Below are 20699 nucleotides of genomic sequence, written 5' to 3'. Positions count from 1 at the left end.
AATGTATGAAGGTATGTGTCTGTGTATTTATTCATACATTTAATACAAATAAACAAAAACAATATTAAACTAAAGAAGATGATATTATAGTGGGTTTTTTTTTGTTCAACAACCATCTTCAATAAAAAATAAAAAAAAACAAACTGAAATGTATTAACGAAAAAATAAAATACAAAAACAGAAACAGAAAAACACTAACAACAACATTATCAGCAACATCATGTGCATGCTCTTAACTTGTTTTAGACATGTTTAGACATGTATGTGTGTTAAGTTTTTCTGCTTAAGTATGGGTAACAATATAAGTGGCTATAAAATACTTTGCGCCTCGCAATTGATTTTTGTTTTCGTTCGCCAGTTTCAGCGTTTGGTTGTTACTACCAAACCCGGTCATTTACAAATAAATAGCAAAAAATCCGACTAATTTTAACCAGAGTGTGTTTAAGTGTAATAAAGCCCAAGGTAAGAAGCTAAAGGAGCTAATAACCCCCTTCACAAAACGATAAAGGATAACAACCAGTTGTATTTTTGCTAAACAAAAATATATATTAAAAAAAAAGAGTGGATATCAAAATCAAAACAACTTTAATGGATTATTATGGATTACCTTGATTTTAACAAAACAAAAAAAAACTGAAAACAGCAATAAAAACAATTTATTTACAAAGAAAAACATTTTTTTTTAAAGAACTGTTGTATTAAACCAGAAACAAAAAGTGTTGTAATTTCCCCACCAAAAAAAAGTGTTTCAAAAAAACTTTTATTTATTAACACAAAAACAACAAACTAAAAAAAAGAAAAAAATCTCACAGAATGAAATGAAAATTTATTTTTTATTAATGTGACAAACTAGTTTGTTGCTCAACTCTTTTGTTTTTTCCTTGCATTTTACTTGTGTGTGGTTGTGTGTCTGTGTGTTTATTTCTTTGGTTTCATATTTTTCATCATAATTTACAATTTCTGTTTAGAAAATGACAAATAAAATACGATTCTTACAAAAATATGTGTCAATCATGCAGCAATAACGTCAACCAACCAACTATTTATTGTGCAACATTAATAATTTTATGCTAAATAACAGATGAATGATGACATAATAATGAATGATGACAAACATAAATTGAAAATTCACATTAAAATATTTTATTTAGTGAGCTTCGATGATGGATGTTTCATTAACGTAATAATTATTTTGTGTGCCAAAAAACAATAGAGCATGAAAACTAAGATTTTTTTTTTATGGAATTTAAAGAAAAACCAAAAGCTACAAACAAATTTGATCACATTTTATAAAAGAAGAAATACCGTTCAATATGTTTGGAATTTTTTCAAAAATTCTTTACACAGAAAATATAAATTTATAATTGGAATGGATTTTTTAATAAATTGAACTTGACTTTTTTTTCCAAAAATTTTTTTAGAACATGTTCATAAATATTAAAAAATTGTACATGAAAGAAATTTTGGCATTTAAATTTGAACTCTTCACCATTCTATTAAAGTATATAATTAGTACTGAATTTATATAATTTTCTTAATTATTTAAATTTAAATCTACTACAAAATAGCTTAATAGAATTGATCGAATTTTTCAATACATTTTTAAAATGAGTAAAAACTAAACCAAAAAAAAGTTGCATTCAAATGAAATTCTTTCATTCAATTTGGATTAGATTTGAATTTTAACATTAAAAGGTTTGAATGACTGAATTCTATTGAAATAAGCTTTTCTTTTGGAATAAATTTATGGATTGAATTGCATAAATTTCTTAATTCTGTACTAAGATTTTAGTGAATTAAGCTTAAATGGAATTAATTAATTCGAAGTTCTGACCAAATGTCATCAAATTTATTTAAAATTTAAAAGTTTCCATTTAATCCAACCATTTTAGGATTATTAGCTTGTTTCGCAATATCGAAAGAAAGATTTCGTTCGCATTCTAAGCGAAAGAAAACTGATTTTGGTTTCCCTAACTACATATGAACGAACGAAATCATTCATTCGATATTGTGAAACAGGCAAAATTTTTATTTGGCTCAAGAGTTCATAAAAATTTAGAATTTTTAGTAATATTGAAACTTATCAGATGTATTAAAAACTAATTGTCAGTAAGTTGAAAGTTCAAAAGAAATAATTCTTAATTCCATTTTCGAAATCAAAATAAATTTTATCTTTTTACCGTTAATTAATTTTAAATTAATGAATTAATTCATAGACTTAATTCCTTTGTACTTGAAATGTATTTAATTCATATAATACAACTATTGATTGACTATAATTCAAGATTTAAATTACACTGCTTTCACTTGAATTCCAGTAAAAATGCTTATTTGAATTCGAAGAATTGGAACAAGGGTTTTGAAATTTTATAGTTCATAAAAAATAACATTTTTATTTCTTTCAAAAATTCTTTTTTGAATTACTATTATTTAGTACTAAAAATAATTAAATAGTAAATGCTAAAATGTATTTTTGTTAAAAACATTTTTTTGGACAAAAATATGTTTTAGTACTGAACTGATTTTAGTACCAATATTTTTTTAATTACAAAAACAAATGTTTAGTATTGAACAAAATATATTTTAAAGCTTTTTTGGACAAAAAATTACTTTTAGTATAAAATATTTGTTTAGGCTAAAAAAATATAATACTAAAAATTACTTTTGGTACAAAAACAAGCTTTTAGTACTAAAATATACTTTTGGTCCAAAAAAACAAACTTTTAGTACTAAAAAATAATTTTGTAATTAAAAAAACACGTATAGTAAAAAACACTTTTAGTATTAAACAACAAATTTAGTGCTAAACAACAATTTTAGTACTAAAAAATTATTTTTGTACTAGAAAATACTAAAACCACTTTTTGTACTAAAAAAATGTTAGTATTAAAAAACTTTTAGTACAAAAAATTTAGTACTAAAACAATTTTAATATTAAATACAATTTTAGTACTAAAATCAATTTAAGTACTAAAAACATGTTTAGTACTTAATAATATTTTAGTACTAAAAACCCTTTTGGTACTAAAAAACCCTTTTGGTACTGAAAACTAGTTTTGTACTTAAAACAAATTTAGTACTAAATAAAAGCTCAGTAAGCTGTTCAATATTTTTATATATTTAAGTACTAAACTAAATTTTTGTACTAAAACTATGTTTAATATAACAAAATATATTATGTACTAAAAATTATTTTAGTTCTAAATACGTTTTTAGTACTAAAAAGTTTATTTAGTGCCAAACATATTGTCAGTACAATTAATATTTTGTAATTTTCAATCCTAAGTTTTTAAAATTTTCGAAAAATTCTTAAAGACTCATTAGAATTGTCTATGAATTATCTTCTAGTAATTCTATTAAATTAGCTTTTAAAATATTTTTCAAATTGCTAAAAGTTTACATAGAAATCGAAAGTGCTAAGGAATTTCAAAAATTGTATATTCAAAAAACGTCCACTGGTCTGACAATATGTATATCACATTATAAAATGTTAAAAATTTGGTAATTAATAATCAATTTAGTTTTATATTATAATACAACATTTATGGAAATTCATTTCACGTTTTGAATTTAAATTTAAAAAGACTTTTTTCCAAAGTTTTAAAGCTAATTTGGCATATTTTTTCAACAAGTAATAAACTGACTGGCTCCTCTATGTCGAATGAAAATTGAGTCGAAATTTTCATGGAAAAAAATCACTCAAAACTTTGTTTACAACTGATCAATAACAAAATTTCCAACCTGGAATAAATATTTTCTTTAAATTTCAAAATCGAAACTTCTTATAAGGATTTTAGTTAACTTCAACGACTTTCAATCTAATGTTATTAGACATCTCAAGTTGTAATCAAAAGGTTCTAACCTCTTAAAAATACTCCATGTCAAAACCTCTTACTTACACTTTTCTAAACAAGAATTTATCCAACAAATACATATTTTTTTGGTTCCTTTAGAAAAGAAAAATCACTTAATAAGCTTAATACATAATATTTAGACTGTATTTTCATTCAAAACAAATAATGGGCCAAACGCCCGAATTTAAAATTTAAACAAAATAATGCTTTATGTCAAAAAATCTAGAACATTTCAAAACCTTGACCATTTCAAATTTGACCATATTCATTCATACCTTAAATTAAATGCTATAAATTATTGAAATCCCCATCAAACATCATGCCAATGAACACATCACAATGTCACTGTCAATTCGCATAAACGTTGAATAATAATTGAAAAACATATAAATATAAATACATACATATAAATAAATAAATGAATTTTGAGATATACATATGTTTTTTTTTATAGTGACCATTCAAAAGTGATTAACACAATTAAACCCCAACCAACACAAGCACATAAGTACAAAAAAGCCTACACCACAAACAAATATTTAAACAAACAAAGCCAAAATTAAAAAAAAATATATATTGAAAACAATTTACAATAATGAAATAATAAAAGTAATTAATGAAGCTAAAAAATTTATGGAATTTAGACACAAAAAATGTGTTAAAAACTTATAGAGGGACATAAAGACCGATTGACTGAGTGATAGACAGACAGGTTTCTCCCCTAATTTGTCAATTGTTTTGTTTGCATTTAAAAACATAAATTTTTTCAAATTTAATAATGAAATAGCAGTAGAGTAGTAGTAGTTTGCAGTAAATTTATGCTTTATTAGTAAACATTCAAATTTTGTCAGTCGGTTGTTATAAACTACATTTTGTGAATTTATAATTTGTTATAATTTATTATGATGATTGTTTCAACATGTGTATTAAATTATAATGATGCTGATAATAAATTAGGAGATTTGTTTTCTTGTGTCTCGTTTTTATATTGTATTTTCTTGTTTTTTGTTAAATAAATTAGTAGACATTTTTCATTAACGATTTATTAAATTACGTTTTTCTTCTCGTGTATGTAAAGATGCTAATTTTAGTAACCTTTAAGAGTCGTATTTATATATTGGTTAAATATTTAAACAGAAATAATGTTGTTTTCGAAAACAATATTAATAAAATAATTTCGATTTGGTTTTCAAAATAATCTTTAGCAACGTTGTTATTAGTATTGCAAACGAGTTCAACAACCTTTAGTTGCATTTTGATTTGAACTTGAATTTGTGTAATTAGAAAGAAAGAAATTAGATTTTTTAGTACTAAAATTTGTTTTTTGTACTAAAATTTAGCCTAAATAATTTATTAATATAATTGGTTTAGTAGTAAAAAAGTTTTTCACACCAAAACCACATATTTGAAGTAAAAATTCTTGTACTAAAAACTTTTTTTGTACTAAAAGTGGTTTTAGTACTAAATAGTTTTTAGTAGGTTTTTGTACCAAAATTTGTTTTTAGTACGAAGAATTGGTTTTAGTACTAAAATGTTTTTTTTAATGTTTAGCTATAAAAATAAATTTTTTTGTATTTTTTGTACTAAAAAAAATTGTACTACAAAATTTGTTTATTTTTGCTAAAAATTGATTTTTGTACGAAAATCGTTTTTTCTACCAAAATGTTTTTGTACTAAATTTGGTTTGTACTAAAAATTGTAGTTTTTTTGTACTAAAAATAGTTTTTCATACCAAAAATAGCTTTTTGTAATGAAAATTGTTTTTAGTAATAAAAATAGGTTTTTGTACTAAAATACGTTTTTTATACCAAAAAGTTTTTAGTAGAAACCAAATTTTGTTTGTACTAAATTTTTTTTTTGTTCCAAAAATGGTTTTTCATACCAAAAATTGCAGAACCAAAAATTTTGTTTGTATAAAAATATTTTTTAGAACCAAAAAAAGATTTTTGTACTAAAAATATATTTTTTTCTTCTAATAATAGTTGTTTGTACTAAAAATAGTTTTTAGAACCAAAAATATATATTTGCATTAAAAAATTATTTTTTTTACTGATAATTATGTTGCTTAAAATGTTTTGTTAAAAAAATCTTGACCTAATTTTTAGAATTTGGTCACCTTTCAAAAGGACCCACAATGTTATAACAAAACTACTCAGAAAACATTAAGTTTTTGCAATATTAATTTGATTAATGGGTGGATGAATGAATGAATGGTGGTTCAAACAAAAGATTTAAACAATAAACTTTTATTTGAAAACATTTTGCTGTTTATTTCTTTAAACTATTTGTTGCTATTTTTTTATTGTATTATTTAAAACAGGCATGATTTTTTAAGAAATTTACATTTAAATTGAAGCCAACAAAACAACCTTATAAAATGCAAATTAAGTTATTTTTTTATGACAGCTGAAGATTTACAAGCCCACTTAATGAAACTGTTTTGCTGGCTGGAATTATGCGTCCGGTCGTTCGGTTGATCGGCCGGTCATCTGTCACTCAAGCGACTCTTTTTTTAAAAATGTTATAATGAATTGTTTATACACAAAAGGGTGTTAATAAAAAGGCAACAACTTCAGCAGCATGAGTATTTAAACAATGATTAACAACTTATTGTTGCTGTTTTTAAGTCATAAAGGTTGTTGCCAGTTTAAATATGACGATAATGACGTCTATAAATGATAATTATAATGCTGCTGATGAAGATGGGAATCTGATAAGCAGCTCTTTTACACACTTGACTAGCAAACAATCAAAAGTAAAATAATAAAATAAAATATCATGCATACTTATTAAAAATGCAATATGCGTGATAATGGCGTGGATACGCATTGGAATCGCTTTTAAAAACATACATTTGTATGGATGGTTTGGCATGCTATGGTTTGGCATGTAGTATATTTCCATTTACAAAATACAACAAACAAAAAAAGAAGAAAAAAATCAACAAACTCAAAATAGCTTTTGTAGTGGTTTTTATGTCAAGGATGCTTTTTTTTCAATATAAAAACGTACAACCAACCAAACATATAACCGGTTAAATTGTATTTACAATAATATATTGCTAATACAGCCACACAAACTAAAACTATGTATTACAGCTACTACACGCTTAGGGTGCTAATAATACATGAGAAGAAGAAGCTCCGGCGCTTGTTTGATTATTGTAGCATTTTACACGCTTACAGAGGTTTCTATATTCTGATACAAACCATTAAATTTAAACATTAAAAGACGTAATCATTTGTTAAAGTAATGGTGGTAGTAATGAAATTTACATGCTCCTCTTTATATATACATACATATAGATATGTATTGTAATTATCTATGTATATAATTATGTGTGTGTATGTGTGCTGATCACCTTTTGCTATAAATTAAACACATAAATTCATACATATGTGTGTTTGTATGTTAACTGAGAAGAATTTTAATTTTACATGGCAGACAAATTGATAGACAATGACACCTCAATGACCTTTAAAACAATTTTAAACTTAAATATTGAAATTGAAGACTGTGTTTGTTGTTGTGGTTTTTCCAATAATTGGAGGGCATTGATGTGAATTTAATTGAAATTTTAAGGGGTACATACTTTTACTTTTTTTTGTTTTTAGTACGTACAAAATATTGTAATATGAAAAATGTACTGATGAAATTTAATTAAAGAGCAGTATATGCAATTAATGAAGGAATTTTATACTAGGAGGATATACATACAATTGGACATAATATTACCTTTTAAATATATCTTTAGTACCAAAATTTTACTCACAAAATAGAGTAATAAAAATATTTTTAGTACTTGAAATATTTTTAGAACTCAAAAATATTTTTGTGTTAAATAGTCTAAACATATTTTTGATATTAATATTTTTAGTACCAAAAATTATCAAAAATTATTTGTTGTATATTTTTAGTACCAAGCTAAATTTTTAATAGTGAAGAATATTTTTACTAATAAAAAATGCATTTATACGAAAAAACGTTTTTAGTACTAAAAACATATTTTTGGCACTAAAAACTGTTTTTGGTACTAAATAATAGTTTTAGTACTAAAAAATATTTTTTGGTTCTAAATAACATTTTTGGTACAAAATAAAAAATTATGAGTTTGTTTAGTACTAAATATAGTTTTTAGTATATTTTTATTTTAAAAAATTTTTAGTACTAAAAACAATTTTTGGTACTAAAAACTAATTTTGGTACTAACAAAGATATTTGGTATTAAAAATCATTTTTGGTATTTAAAAAAATTATGGGTTTGTTCAGTACTAAAAACATTTTTATGTAGTACTAAAATCTATTTTTGGTACTAAAAAATATTTTTGGTATTAAATAAAATTGTTGGTCCAAAAAAAATTATGGGTTTGTTTTTTACTAATAAGGTATTTAGTATATTTTTAGTAGTAAAAATGCTTCTATACTAAAATCTGTTTTTGGTACTAAAAAATTTGTTTGGTATTAAATAAAATTCTTAGTAATAAACACATATTTTGGGGATTTGAAGATTAAATGCCAAATAATAATCAGATTAGTTAATCGAAAAGTAAATATTAGGGTATTCGAATTATTCGATTTTTCTATTGTTCGAATAAAACGAATAATTCGAATAAGAGATTTTAACTTGTTCGAATAATTCGATCACACGTTTAAAATTAATCGAATTATTCGAATAATTTAAATTTTTTTTAAAAAGTAACGAATGAAGTTTTGATGTAGGTTTTTAGGCCCTAATTTTGTAAATCACGTCACAAAGTGATATTTATATGGAAAGCAAAAACAAAATTTCAAAAATTTTAAAAATTTGTTTTTGTTTTATATACAAATTCTTAACAGAACAAACGCACCAAAATTCAAGCGTTGAAAATTTGAATAATTTGAAAATTTTTTATATAAATGAAAAACAAATTTTTAAAATTTCTGAAATTTTGTTTTTGCTTTCCATATAAATATCACTTTGGTGAAGTGATTTACAAAATTAGGGCCTTAATATTTTATTGTTAAAGAAAAACAAAAATAACGTTAAGTTAACAATTCAAGTACTGATAATGTTAAAAAACATTCGAAAACAAAGTCCATTATTAAATTTTCAACAGAAATATTCTGATCAGATTAACTCCCGAACCATCTACAAAACAATTGACTAGCAAACCCTTTAGTTTACGTTTTAGAGCAATGCTTTAAAAATTTTTAGCTAGTTGGACATGATCCTGAATTCAAACACAATATAAACGTATTAAGAACTTTTTTATGTCGTTCATTAATTCGGGTTTTAAATTGAGTAACCAATTCTTTAGTAAATTAAATATTCACTATTTCTAAATTATTTATAACAAATTGTATTATACATCAAGTTCTATCTATCAACGTGTCCGAATCGTTGCTTAATAAAGTGGTCTTGGAGAATTACACAATAAAGGGAATCTATCCAAAGTTTGATATTATTGTCAGTGAACGTGGCTAATTTGAAGTCAGACAGTGAATGATTGACGCATTTACAAATACGCAAAAAGTTTATTACCATGTTAGACAAAGATCTTCAACGATGTTCAAAATCATTTATAAGACGAACTCCACAAAACGTTAGTTTGCAATATTTGTGTTTATCATTCGATTTATTAAATATTTTGCAACACTTACGTACGCGGTTAATAACATCACTTATATACATATATTTTAAGATCATGGCCTTCATCTATTTCAATGTAATCATTATAAATGTCATCCTCAATATCACTTTCGACGACCGTTTCAAAATCACATTCTCCATCACATTCAACTCCACTTTAATCTAACTTAAAATTTTGATTATTAATTGCGATTCATCTAATATTTCGCCAGCTAAATAACAAATATTTTATTCCGTACCTTTTATTTTCATTGGTTCAAGTCCTAAGTTAAAAATTTTGAAAGATTTGTTTTTAGAATTGTAACTTCTTTCTAAAAGGAGCTATCGGAACACTTATCTACAATGATCGAAAGTCCCTTTGTCTTTAGTTATTTGTTAAATTTCAGAAACAATACAATTTTTGTGAGTCATTATTACTTATTTAAATTTGAAATTATGAAAAATTTTAAGCAATTTAATAAATTTAAATATATATGAACATTTATTCGTTTTATTCGATTATTCTACATAAAATTGTTCGAATTATTCGTTATTCGAAAATGGCCATTTTTAAATTGTTCGAATAATTATTCGATTAATCGAACGATCATTAGTCGAATGAATACCCTAGTAAATATCTTACGTTATGTTTTTAGATTCTAGTTTAAACTTAGGTCAATATTGACCGCTTAAACAAGCAAATAAAACGAAATAATTGAGAACTCAAAAACCACATTCTAAGATTAATTTAAACTTAATCGCTGATCTTCAAATAAAAAAACCGCAATAAGCGAAATTTTGTAACTGAAGAATGATTTCTATATGAAAATTTAATCAGACAAATTTAAACGAAAAACTATAGAAAAAAAAGAGAAAGGTTAGGTAAAATTGAGTATAAGGCCTATAATCTTAAAATCTTTATATAAAAATGTTCACTGTGAAATGATATTGGAAGCTAGATATTCCAATATCATTTCACAGTGAACATTTTTATGGACAAATTAGCCCAAACAACAATATTCAAATTTCTTACACACTTTTTGCTCAGATTATTTCTTCCAAACAAATCAAATACCTATAAAATCTACAAAAAAAATGTATACCAAATAAAACATTTGCATCAATTCGAAAGATTTAATTCTTAATCATATTTAATTTTATATCTAAACGATTCTATTAAAGGTATTATTAATTCATAGGCTTAATTCCTTAGTGATTCAAGTTGTCTTTAATTCAAATCCAGAATAAATTTTTGTCAAATAAAAGCTTTTGAATGTAGTTTAATAATTGGTTATATTAAGAATGGTTTTATGAAATGAATTTCTGAATTTTTTAATATTGAATTTATTTTTCAGCTTTAATTTAATTAACTAACTCAAAGTTCTGCCATTTTGGCACTGAAAAATATTGTTATTAATAAAATTACGAATCGTAATCCATATTAATCCATTTAAACACAAACTTAATTAAAAATATTTTATTTAACTCCCACTTTTACTAATTTAACTATAACTTAAATACAAAATGTACTAATTCTTAATTTATTTTTATTTTTAATTCCAGATGAAAGTCACCTTGGTTTTAGCTGCATTCTGTGTGGCAGTAACATATGCTGAACCTGCCATTAGTCAAGCCAGAACTACTACCACCACCTCCACTAAACCTGGCAGATTTTTGTCACTGCCCGTACCCGCCAAATGTGCCAGCCGTAAGTATTTTTTTTTTAATTTAATTTATTTCTTTTCATGCTTTCCAGCAGTCAAAGAATAAATACGTGTAATTATTTCAATTTTCCTTAAATGGAAAACGTTTTTGACCAACTATGACTCTTGGTTGGTTGTTTGGCATTTGTAATTTCTATCGGAAATAGTAGTCAGTTTTAGTTTTTTGTTTTTTTTTTTAAATTGGATTTCACATGAACATGAGCTTAACATGTTCATGTACATGTCATCATCATCATCACACACTGACTGCAGTGCACTCACTGTGTGAAATGAAATAGAAAATTGCAAAATTCATGACCAACAACGAAAGAAAAGTGAAATTAAATACATACAAGTAAATAAATAATAAAACAATAAATGGAAAAAGCTATAACTAGCAAATTGAAAGCGAAAATTCAATTAAAAATGAAATATGTAAATGAAATGTTAAGAAATTTTAGGCTGGGTTTTGTAAAGTTTTGTTTTTTTTAAACACACCTTTATTACAATAGAAAAAAGGGTTTCACAAGGTCGTTTTGTGTTGAACTTTTTCAACTTTTAGCATATTTCTTGAGCTAAAGTTAAAGCTGTCAGCTATGAGTATCTAACTATTATTATTATCATTATTACACAATGTCTTGCAATAACGAAGATTCAAACAGAGTTTTTTTTATGGTTTTTTTATTGTTATTAATGCAATTGTTTCCAATGGAAAAATACCATTGGAACTATTATTAGTTCGTTTGTTTTCAAACTGCAAAATAGCTGTAGAAATAAAGTGCATTTGGTATGTTTTTTTGTGCAACGTTATTACAATTTCCTTTTTTTTTCTTTATAAGACACCAACGAAATTATTTGCAAGATTTTGCAGAAAATATTCGTGTATTGTGAAAAATGTTGCTACTACAACATACAATTTTGTAATGGCTTAAGTTTTATTCGAAAATCTTTTAGAAATGTCATGGAAAGCTTAAGCTATCTCTGTGGGAGCTTTCGCATAAGCTTTTCTAGGTAGCTTCCAATTCTAAGTTTTCACTTGTCTAGCTAACCTTTAGAAATCTATGCTTCACTTAAACTTTACTATAGAAATCTCTAGTTAACTTAAGCATTCCTATAGAAATCTCTTTTTCGCATAAGCAAAACATCTAAGCTTCCAAGTCTAAGCTTTCATTAGTTTAGCTTTTCTTTAGAACTCTTTTTTTTTTTTTGCTGAGTTAAGTTTTATTTTAATTTTTAAAGCTTTTCTATAGAAATGTTATGGACAATTTAAGCTGTTCCTATAGAAACTTTCGCATAAGCTTTTCTATGGAAACTTATAAGTCTAAACTTTGTATAGTTTAGCTTTCCTTTCGAACTCACTCTTTTGCTTAAGCTTTGCTAGAGAAATCTCTTTTTATCATAAGCTTTTATATGGAAATTTAAGCTTCTAACTATGCTTTCACTAGTTAACCTTTCCTTTCGAAATATATTTTATGCTTAAGCTTTTCTATAGAAATCTCTAGTTAACTAAAGATTTTCTATAGAAATCTTTCTCTCTTATCTTAAGAAATCCCACGTTAGCTATAGATTTCTAGTAAAACTCTCTCGTTAATTTAGCAACTAAAACAGTAATTCGTTATATTTATAAATAAATATAAATTAATGCTAGAATGAATTCCATAAGTTCAATTACATGAATTCATCTCCAAATACCCAAGACTACACTGTGATAGCGTGTACATCCGCCATTGCAATTAAAAATATTAACAAATGTTATTAACTTTATTTGAGTTTTGCATTAGAAGATGCAGTTTTTTTATATTTAATTAGTTTTTAACAAAAAAAAACACACACCAAAAGTATTAATTATTTTTATTTTTTTTTAAAAAAAAACATGTTTGAACAAATAAACTTCTCATCTCATTGCACGTTGACGTGGGCACATTTCTAAACACGTTTTCAAATCATTTGGGAATATTCAATTTTAAAATGAAATTGAACGGAATAAATTTTCGTGCACAAAAATGTCAATTATTTAGTGTAATTTATTTCTATTGAAATGCAAGTTATTTTAACAGAAAGAAGATCAAATTTTATTATTATTTTCAGCAATTAATTAGAAATTTAATTGACGATAAATAAATGTAACTTGTAACAATACTACCAGATTTAGGGCATCAATTAAATTAAATGAAATTAATGTTTTTGTTTTTAGCCGTAATAAAAAAGTATCTTTATAGTAAATTGTTATAAATTAAGTTGTTTTCGTTTTTTTTTCCTATTTTTTTTTTATAAATCTTAACGTTGCGTAAAAAAGTTTCAATAGATAAAAACTGTTTAAACAAAATAATAAAACTGTAGTTTTTTTTTTTAGTTAAATTTGTTTAACTAACTACCGTTATTAACTGGTTTTTATTAAACAAGATTTTTTGTTTGTATTTTATTTTGTGTGTTCTGTTTTTTTTTTGGTTTTGATACCATTTAAAGTCATTTTGAATTAATTTAAATTGTAACGTTTTTTTTTTTGTATTTTGGTTGTGGTTTTAAATGCGGAATAATATAATAACTAGAAACAAGAATAAGTTATTTTGTGTAGATTTTAAAGTTATATATTTGATTTGTTTTGAAAGAAAGGCCTGAGCAAAGACACTGTAAGAGATTTGAATAGATTTTGTTGGGGCTATTGACCTATGACTTAATTGTCTTTAAAAATTCATAGGTATTTTCTATAGAAAATTTTCGCTATCACAGAATTTAAGCATTTCTATATAATGCTCCCCCTAGATTCAACATTCTTATAGGTTGATTCAGTTGGGTTGTCAATTTCCAAAATGGTATTACCGATGGCAACTGCCAGCTATAATTTTTAGTTGCCAAATTGGCAACCAGGAATTTGTGGTTGGCTTCTGACAACGCATTTGAAGTTCGGTATCCATCTATAATCAACCCATTCTATAAAGCTTTTAAGCTTTCCTTTAGAAATGTAATTTTTCTTAAGTTTTTTCAAAGAAATTTGTCTTTCGTTCAAATTTTTCTAAAGAATTATTGCGTTTTCATAAAATTTTCTTTCAAATGTATCTTATTCGTTTAAGTATTCCCCTTGAAAGCTTTCCTAATAGCAAGTTTTCGTAATGTTGTTGTTGTAGCAGCACTGGTTGCTGAGTTGACAGCCCTTGGCTGAGTGAATTCGGGTCATTCCGGCTGTCGTGGGAATCGAAATTTTCGTTATCATAAGCTTTGCTGTAAATATATCTCACTAGCTTAAGCCTTTCTATGGAAATATATAGCTAGTTTAAGCTTAATAGAAATCTCTCGCTAGCTTGAACTTTCCTATAGAAATCTATCGCTAGCTTAAGCTTTCCTATAGAAATCTATGGCTAGCTTAAGCTTACCTATAGAAATCTATCGCTAGCTTAAGCTTACCTATAGAAATCTATCGCTAGCTTAAGCTTTCCTATAGAAATCTATCGCTAGCTTAAGCTTTCCTATAGAAATCTATCGCTAGCTTAAGCTTTCCTATAGAAATCTATAGCTAGCTTAAGCTTTCCTATAGAAATCTCTCGCTGGCTTAAACTTCCCTACAGAAATCTCGTGATAGCTTAAGCTTCTCTATAGAAATATATCGCTAGCCTAAGCTGTTCTATAAAAATCAATACTAGTCAAGCTTTCTCTGGAAATGTCTCCTAGCATAAGCGTTTCTGTAGAAATCTCTCGATAACTTAAGCTTTCGTATTGAAATCTTGTGATTCCTTAAGCTTAAGATTCTACAAAAATCACTCTTAGTCATAGTTTTAATAGAAATCTTTCATAGATTAAGCTTTTGTATAGAAATCTCTCGCTAAAATAAGATAATCTATAGAAATCTCTCACTAGCTTAAACTTCCATATAGAAATCTCTCGCTAACTTAAGATTTCCTATAGAAATTTCTTTTTCATTTAAGAAAATATTTTTTGCTACAGGAATCTATTTGTTGCCTATAGAAATCAATTATCAATTAAGTTTTGCTAATATTTTGGAACTTGTTTAAATGTTTAATAAATTCTAGAATGATTGCATAAATTTAATTTGTTTATGTCTTTAGAATGTCTAATTCTAAACCAATTATATGAATTTAAAATTTTTATACAAAATGTATGCAAATTTCTTTCATTAATTTCTGCTAATTTTAGTTAGACAAATAAATTTTATATCACAACTTTAAAACTTGAAATACTTTTGTTAAAATAACAATAAATAATTCAGAATCTATAATTAAGCAACAATGTTCTGCAATCAAAGTCGTAACTTATAAAATTTTAATTAAACCTAAAATTTCTTTAATTTAATAGGTATATTTTTGTAAACATTTAAATATTAGTTACTTTTTTATCTTTTGTTTAAAAAAAAAAGAATTAAGCACGATTATCATCAGTTTCCAAGTCATAAATCTATGATTTCAAAATCTTAATAATAAATCTTACTTTGTAATAACTTTTTATTTTGTTTGTTTGCTTGAAATTCTAAAACCTTTTATTGTTGAACTTTGCCGGTAAGCTAAGCGTAGTAAAGTTACGAAAATCCAAAAAAAAAAAAAATATTCTCACCATGTTTGGGTCTTTAAACTTGTGTTGCATTTTATGGTCTCTAACAAATTCGATGAATTCATCTTTAAGGCAATTAAAGTTGCTTAATGTTTGTTAATAGCTTCGCAAAAGCCACACAACAAACAAACCAACAAACAAAACCAACAAATGAGCAAGCATCTGTATTCTATGCATTTAACCTCCTTAGTTTTTTTTTATATAATTTTTGTTGAATTTTGTGAATTTTTTTATTTTTTTTTTTCAAAAAGTACTATGTACCACCAAATGCATACATATGCACTTGCCTTGACCCAAATTAAGCACAAGATCATGCTAATGAATTTAAGAGAAAAAGATTATAATGAATATTTTTATTAAGAAAAAAACGAAAATAATAATAGTTGTATATTTAAAGTTGAAAATATATACATATTTAAAATAAAAAAGGGGTTAACAAAGTGCAATGGCTTTGCAACTTTAAGGTAATTCCATAAAAATAATAAAAATGCAAACAAAAACATTAGCTAAATTTAGCTAATTAAATTGAAATTATGTTTATTTTTTGTTTTTTGTTAAACAAAGAAAATAATTAATAATTTCCTATTAAAGCCTTAGCTAGTTTTTTGTTTCAAATTTTAAAATCAGGTTAATAGGTAACTAAGCTAGCTATTTGCTTTAAACATTATACAATATATCTGTCTCTATCTCAACAAATTTATAATTATGTTATGAGTTTACCTCAGTCATTATGAATGAAATATGTTTTTTTTTTTTAAACTGGCTTATATTAAAACAAATATATATATAAATAAAAACCAACAAATAGATGAATGGCTAGATTGTTAACATTATTGACAGATTAGCTAGCTAGTCTGGCGGGCAAATAGTCAAACAAACAAACGAACGTACATTCCATCAGCTTAAAACGCGTGCTATTTGCACATTTTTATGAGAAAACCTATAAAAAAAACATGTTCAGGGGATTTACAATTGTTGCGACAGGCCACAAAATACTTAGACAATGAGTTAGTTGTTGTGATGTAGGAATTATTAATGACAAATGGGTGAAAATTAATGATGGATGTTATTTTAAATCATTAATTATCTTAAATGAAATTTAAACAGTTTTTTGGAAAATAGATAAATTTCATAAAACAACCAAATCTTTAATGGAAATCGCTTGATTAAGCTTTTTTATATTAATCTCTCACTGACTTTGTAAGGAAATCTATTGCTAGCTTAAACTTTCCTATAAAAATCTATCGCCAGCTAAAGCTTTCCTATGCAAATATTTTTCCAGCTTAGGCTTTTCTATAGAAATCTCTCACTAGCTTAAGCTTACTTATAAAATTCTTTCTCTAGCTTTTCTATAGAACTATATAGCGAGCTAAAGCTTTTCTAGCTTAAGCTTACCTACAGAAATCTTTATCCAGCTTAAGCTTTTCTATATAGATATACCACAATAGCATAAGCTTTCTTATAGAAATATCTCTATATAAATCTACTTGTATAGAAATCTCCCGCAAGCTAAAGCTTCCTATATAAATATGTCATTAGCTAAAGCTTTTCTAAATAAATCTTTTGCCAACTTAGGCTTTTCTATATTTAAATCTTCTTGTATAGAAATCTCCCGCAAGCTAAAGTTTCCATTAGAAATCTCTCATTAGCTTAAGTTTTGCTATATTTTTTTTTGGAAAAACAAACGCAAACTGCGAATCGTTTTGCTTGTCTGCAGATACACTCAGAGTCTCTGATGGAAATCGATCCCGCAACCTTCAGATTAATAGTCCAGCACTTTATCGACTGGTCTATCGGGGCACTCTTTTGCCAACTTAATCATTTTTTATGGACGTCTTTTGATAGCTTAAGCTTTTTTATAGAAATCTTTCGCCAGCATAACCGTTCCTATAGAAATCTCTCAATAGAAGTTTTTTATAGCAATCTCACGCTATAGAAATCTTTAGCTAGATAAAGCTTTCCCATACGAAACTCTCACAAGCTAAAGCTTTCCTATATAAATCTCTTGCTAACTTAAGCTCTCCTATACAAATCTCTCGCTAGCTAAGCTTTTCTATAAAAATGCTTTTGACATTTGACTGTAGTTTTCTTTTCTTAAATACCTGCTAAACAAATTACACTTGAGGCCATTTCTAACAAGCAGGCACAACCACTGCTTAAGAAAATCGTTAGTTTAAGCTTTTGTATAGCAATCTCTCACTGACTTAAGCTTTTTTAAAGTAATCTCTTGATAGCTTAAGCTTTTCTATTAAGATTTTCTATAGAAATCTCTCGTCATCTATAGCTTTCATTTAAAAATCTGTCGCCAGCTAAAACTTTCCTTTAGAAATCTCTCGCCAGTCAAAGCTCTCCTATACAGATCTCTCGTTAGCTTAAGATCGCCTTTAACAAATTGTTTTGACATTTGACAGTAACTATGTAGTTAGTTGTCTTTCCTTAAATACCTGTTAAACAAATTACACTTGAGGCCATTTCTAAGAAGTACATTTGGAATTTACCAAACAACATCCATAACTATTACACATTTTTTTGCAGTTTAACGTTAACATTGCAATTTTCTCGGAATTGTTTTCCGTTCGCCACTCAGCCACAACAACAGATCATTTAAAAAAAGCAAAAAATTATACGCCAAAGGGGGTGATGTTTGTAATAGCAAACTCATTTATGTATCTAGCAATGTCTATAGGTTGAGGTTGCTTATTACATTTGCAACATATTGTTGTTGATGTTGGTTGTTTTGATGCAATTGCACATAAGAAAAATGCAATGAAGAAGAAAACAAAACGAAAAAAAAACCAAATGTATTTGTACATTTTGTATCACATGAAAAGTATTACCTGTTGATGGTTGGTTATTGCATCCCATGATTTAATGAAATGGAAGCTGCTAACCAACTGTAAAAACGAGTTTGTGGCAGTGTATTTTAATACACAAACTCAAAAAAATAATTATTACATAGTACATTTACATAGATATGTATGTATGTACGTATGTACACATGAAGAAAAAAAAACAAATGTTTATTTTTTAGCAAACTGTGTAAATTTAAACGGAAAAGTTTGTGGTGTTTATATTAAAGGCCTGAAAAGGCAAAAAAAATTATAGTGGAAGTGCAAAAATCAACAACAATTAAAGCTACTTCGTTCAATACAAATAAAAAACGAACTTTGAAAGCCCTACAGTTAAAAAATGATTACTTTAGTAGGGAACGTAAAACAAACAAAGCTATCATTATGTATGTTGTGTGGCTCTGTTGAAAGATATTAGAAATCATGATGTGGTTGATAATGATGTTGCGCAAGTTGTCTTCAATAATGATGATAGTTTTTTTTAAAAGCTATTTCCTAAGATATTTAAACAACAAACAATCTCGTCTTAAGGCTAAATGAAATTGTCAAGTCATGAATGAAAACGAAATTGGCAAATAACTATTGACATACAAAACAAACAAAAACTAATAATAATGTTTCTCTCTTTCGCTACTTCTAGGTCCCAAGGAATTCTCTTATCGTGGCAAGAACATGTTCTTGAGTTCTCATGTACCCGCTTTGGCCAACAAGAAAGTCGATTGGTTAGATGGTCGTAACTTGTGCCGTGAATACTGTATGGACTTGGTTGCCTTGGAGACCCAAGAAAAAAATAATCTAATCTTCCGTGTTATCCAACAAAACGATGTTCCCTATATCTGGACTGCCGGTCGTATCTGCGATTTCAACGGCTGTGAAAATCGTCCCGATTTGGAACCCAAGAATGTTTATGGTTGGTTCTGGTCTGCAACTCGCGAGAAGATCCAAGCCACCAACCGCATTCCTCAAGGCTGGGGCTACAATCCTTGGTCTCAAACCGGCCACAAGAAGCGTCCTCAACCCGACAACGCCGAATACGACATCAACCAGACCAAGGAACAATGTTTGTCTGTCTTGAACAATGTCTACAATGACGGTATCGCATGGCACGATGTGGCCTGTTATCACGAGAAACCCTTCATCTGCGAGGATAACGATGAGTTGTTACGTTATGTTGCCGCTACCAATCCTGGTATTCGTCTTTAAATTTATTACCTACTGCAAGGAGGAGAAGTTTATTTTTATTTTATTTTTTGTTTTTATTTTTTATTTTATAAAGAAAACAAAATAGACTTTAGAATTTATAAAACAAAAAACAAAGAAAACCACAAAACATTTTTTACTATTTTTTTTAAAAAAAAACAACCAAACATATTCTCTCACTATTTTTTCTATTCGTTTTGCGAAATTCCACAATATTTCTTTTCAATTAACTGCCACTTTATAGAAAAAATATGAGTTTAAACGATTATTGTATTATATGCAAAACATTTTTTTATTTGTTGTAAAATATTTATTAGTTCAATACTGTATAGAGGAAACAAAACAAAACGATAAATACTGTATTTCTTTCATTCAGATTTAGCTATTTTTCTCCAAACAACAAAAAAATTGTCTTTATTTTACTAATTTGTAACTGTTTGAAATTGAAAAAAAAAATATTAAAAAAACTACAAAAAAATCAATAAAATTATTAAAAACAAAACTATGATGTGTTTTAATTCAAATATAATTTTAGGTGGGAAACAAATTTAAAAAAAAATTAAGGCAACCGTGGTTTTATGATTATATCTCAGCCATGTGTGGGCCGATTTCCCCTAATTTAAATAGCAACCGGGACTAAAACGGATATATTAATGTGTCAATAATGTATGTAAGTTATTTGTGGTTGTCCTGGTTTATTTCCTTATATCTCGGCCAGACGATTTTCTCGATAGCTGATTTATTGATGAATCATCTACGAAAGTTATATCGAATCCGATTATCGTTTCAACAACAATCTCTTCCGCACTTCCAACGTTAGTTCCTTGACTTGTCTTGCAAGTAGGGTATTTAAAAATCGAAACCGCAAACAGTTTTTTTCTGTTTTAAAACATGTTAAAATCGGTTTTCGAATAATTCGACAGCC

The 20699-nt window shown here is 26.4% G+C and overlaps 1 protein-coding gene across 1 annotated transcript; it reads left to right on the top strand.

Moving 5' to 3' along the window:
- Positions 1 to 324: 324 nt before the first annotated feature.
- slf (C-type lectin domain-containing protein slf) lies at positions 325 to 20276 on the top strand. Its single transcript, XM_065501036.1, has 3 exons — positions 325 to 462; positions 11026 to 11170; positions 19215 to 20276. Exons 2-3 carry the CDS (start codon positions 11026 to 11028, stop codon positions 19775 to 19777), a joined length of 708 nt encoding a protein of 235 aa, XP_065357108.1. The 5' UTR covers positions 325 to 462; the 3' UTR covers positions 19778 to 20276.
- The last annotated feature ends 423 nt before the right edge of the window (positions 20277 to 20699 follow it).

This window comes from Calliphora vicina, chromosome 2 (assembly GCF_958450345.1).
Source record: "Calliphora vicina chromosome 2, idCalVici1.1, whole genome shotgun sequence".
In the NCBI taxonomy this organism is placed as follows: domain Eukaryota; kingdom Metazoa; phylum Arthropoda; class Insecta; order Diptera; family Calliphoridae; genus Calliphora; species Calliphora vicina.
Note: the sequence above shows the minus strand (reverse complement) of the source record. Positions and strands in the feature narration are given on the sequence as shown.

Coding starts and splice junctions, on each gene's coding strand:
- slf (XM_065501036.1), top strand. CDS start 11,026: ATGAAAGTCACCTTGGTTTTAGCTGCATTCTGTGTGGCAGTAACATAT. Junction 11,171..19,214: donor ACCCGCCAAATGTGCCAGCC/GTAAGTATTTTT, acceptor CGCTACTTCTAG/GTCCCAAGGAATTCTCTTAT.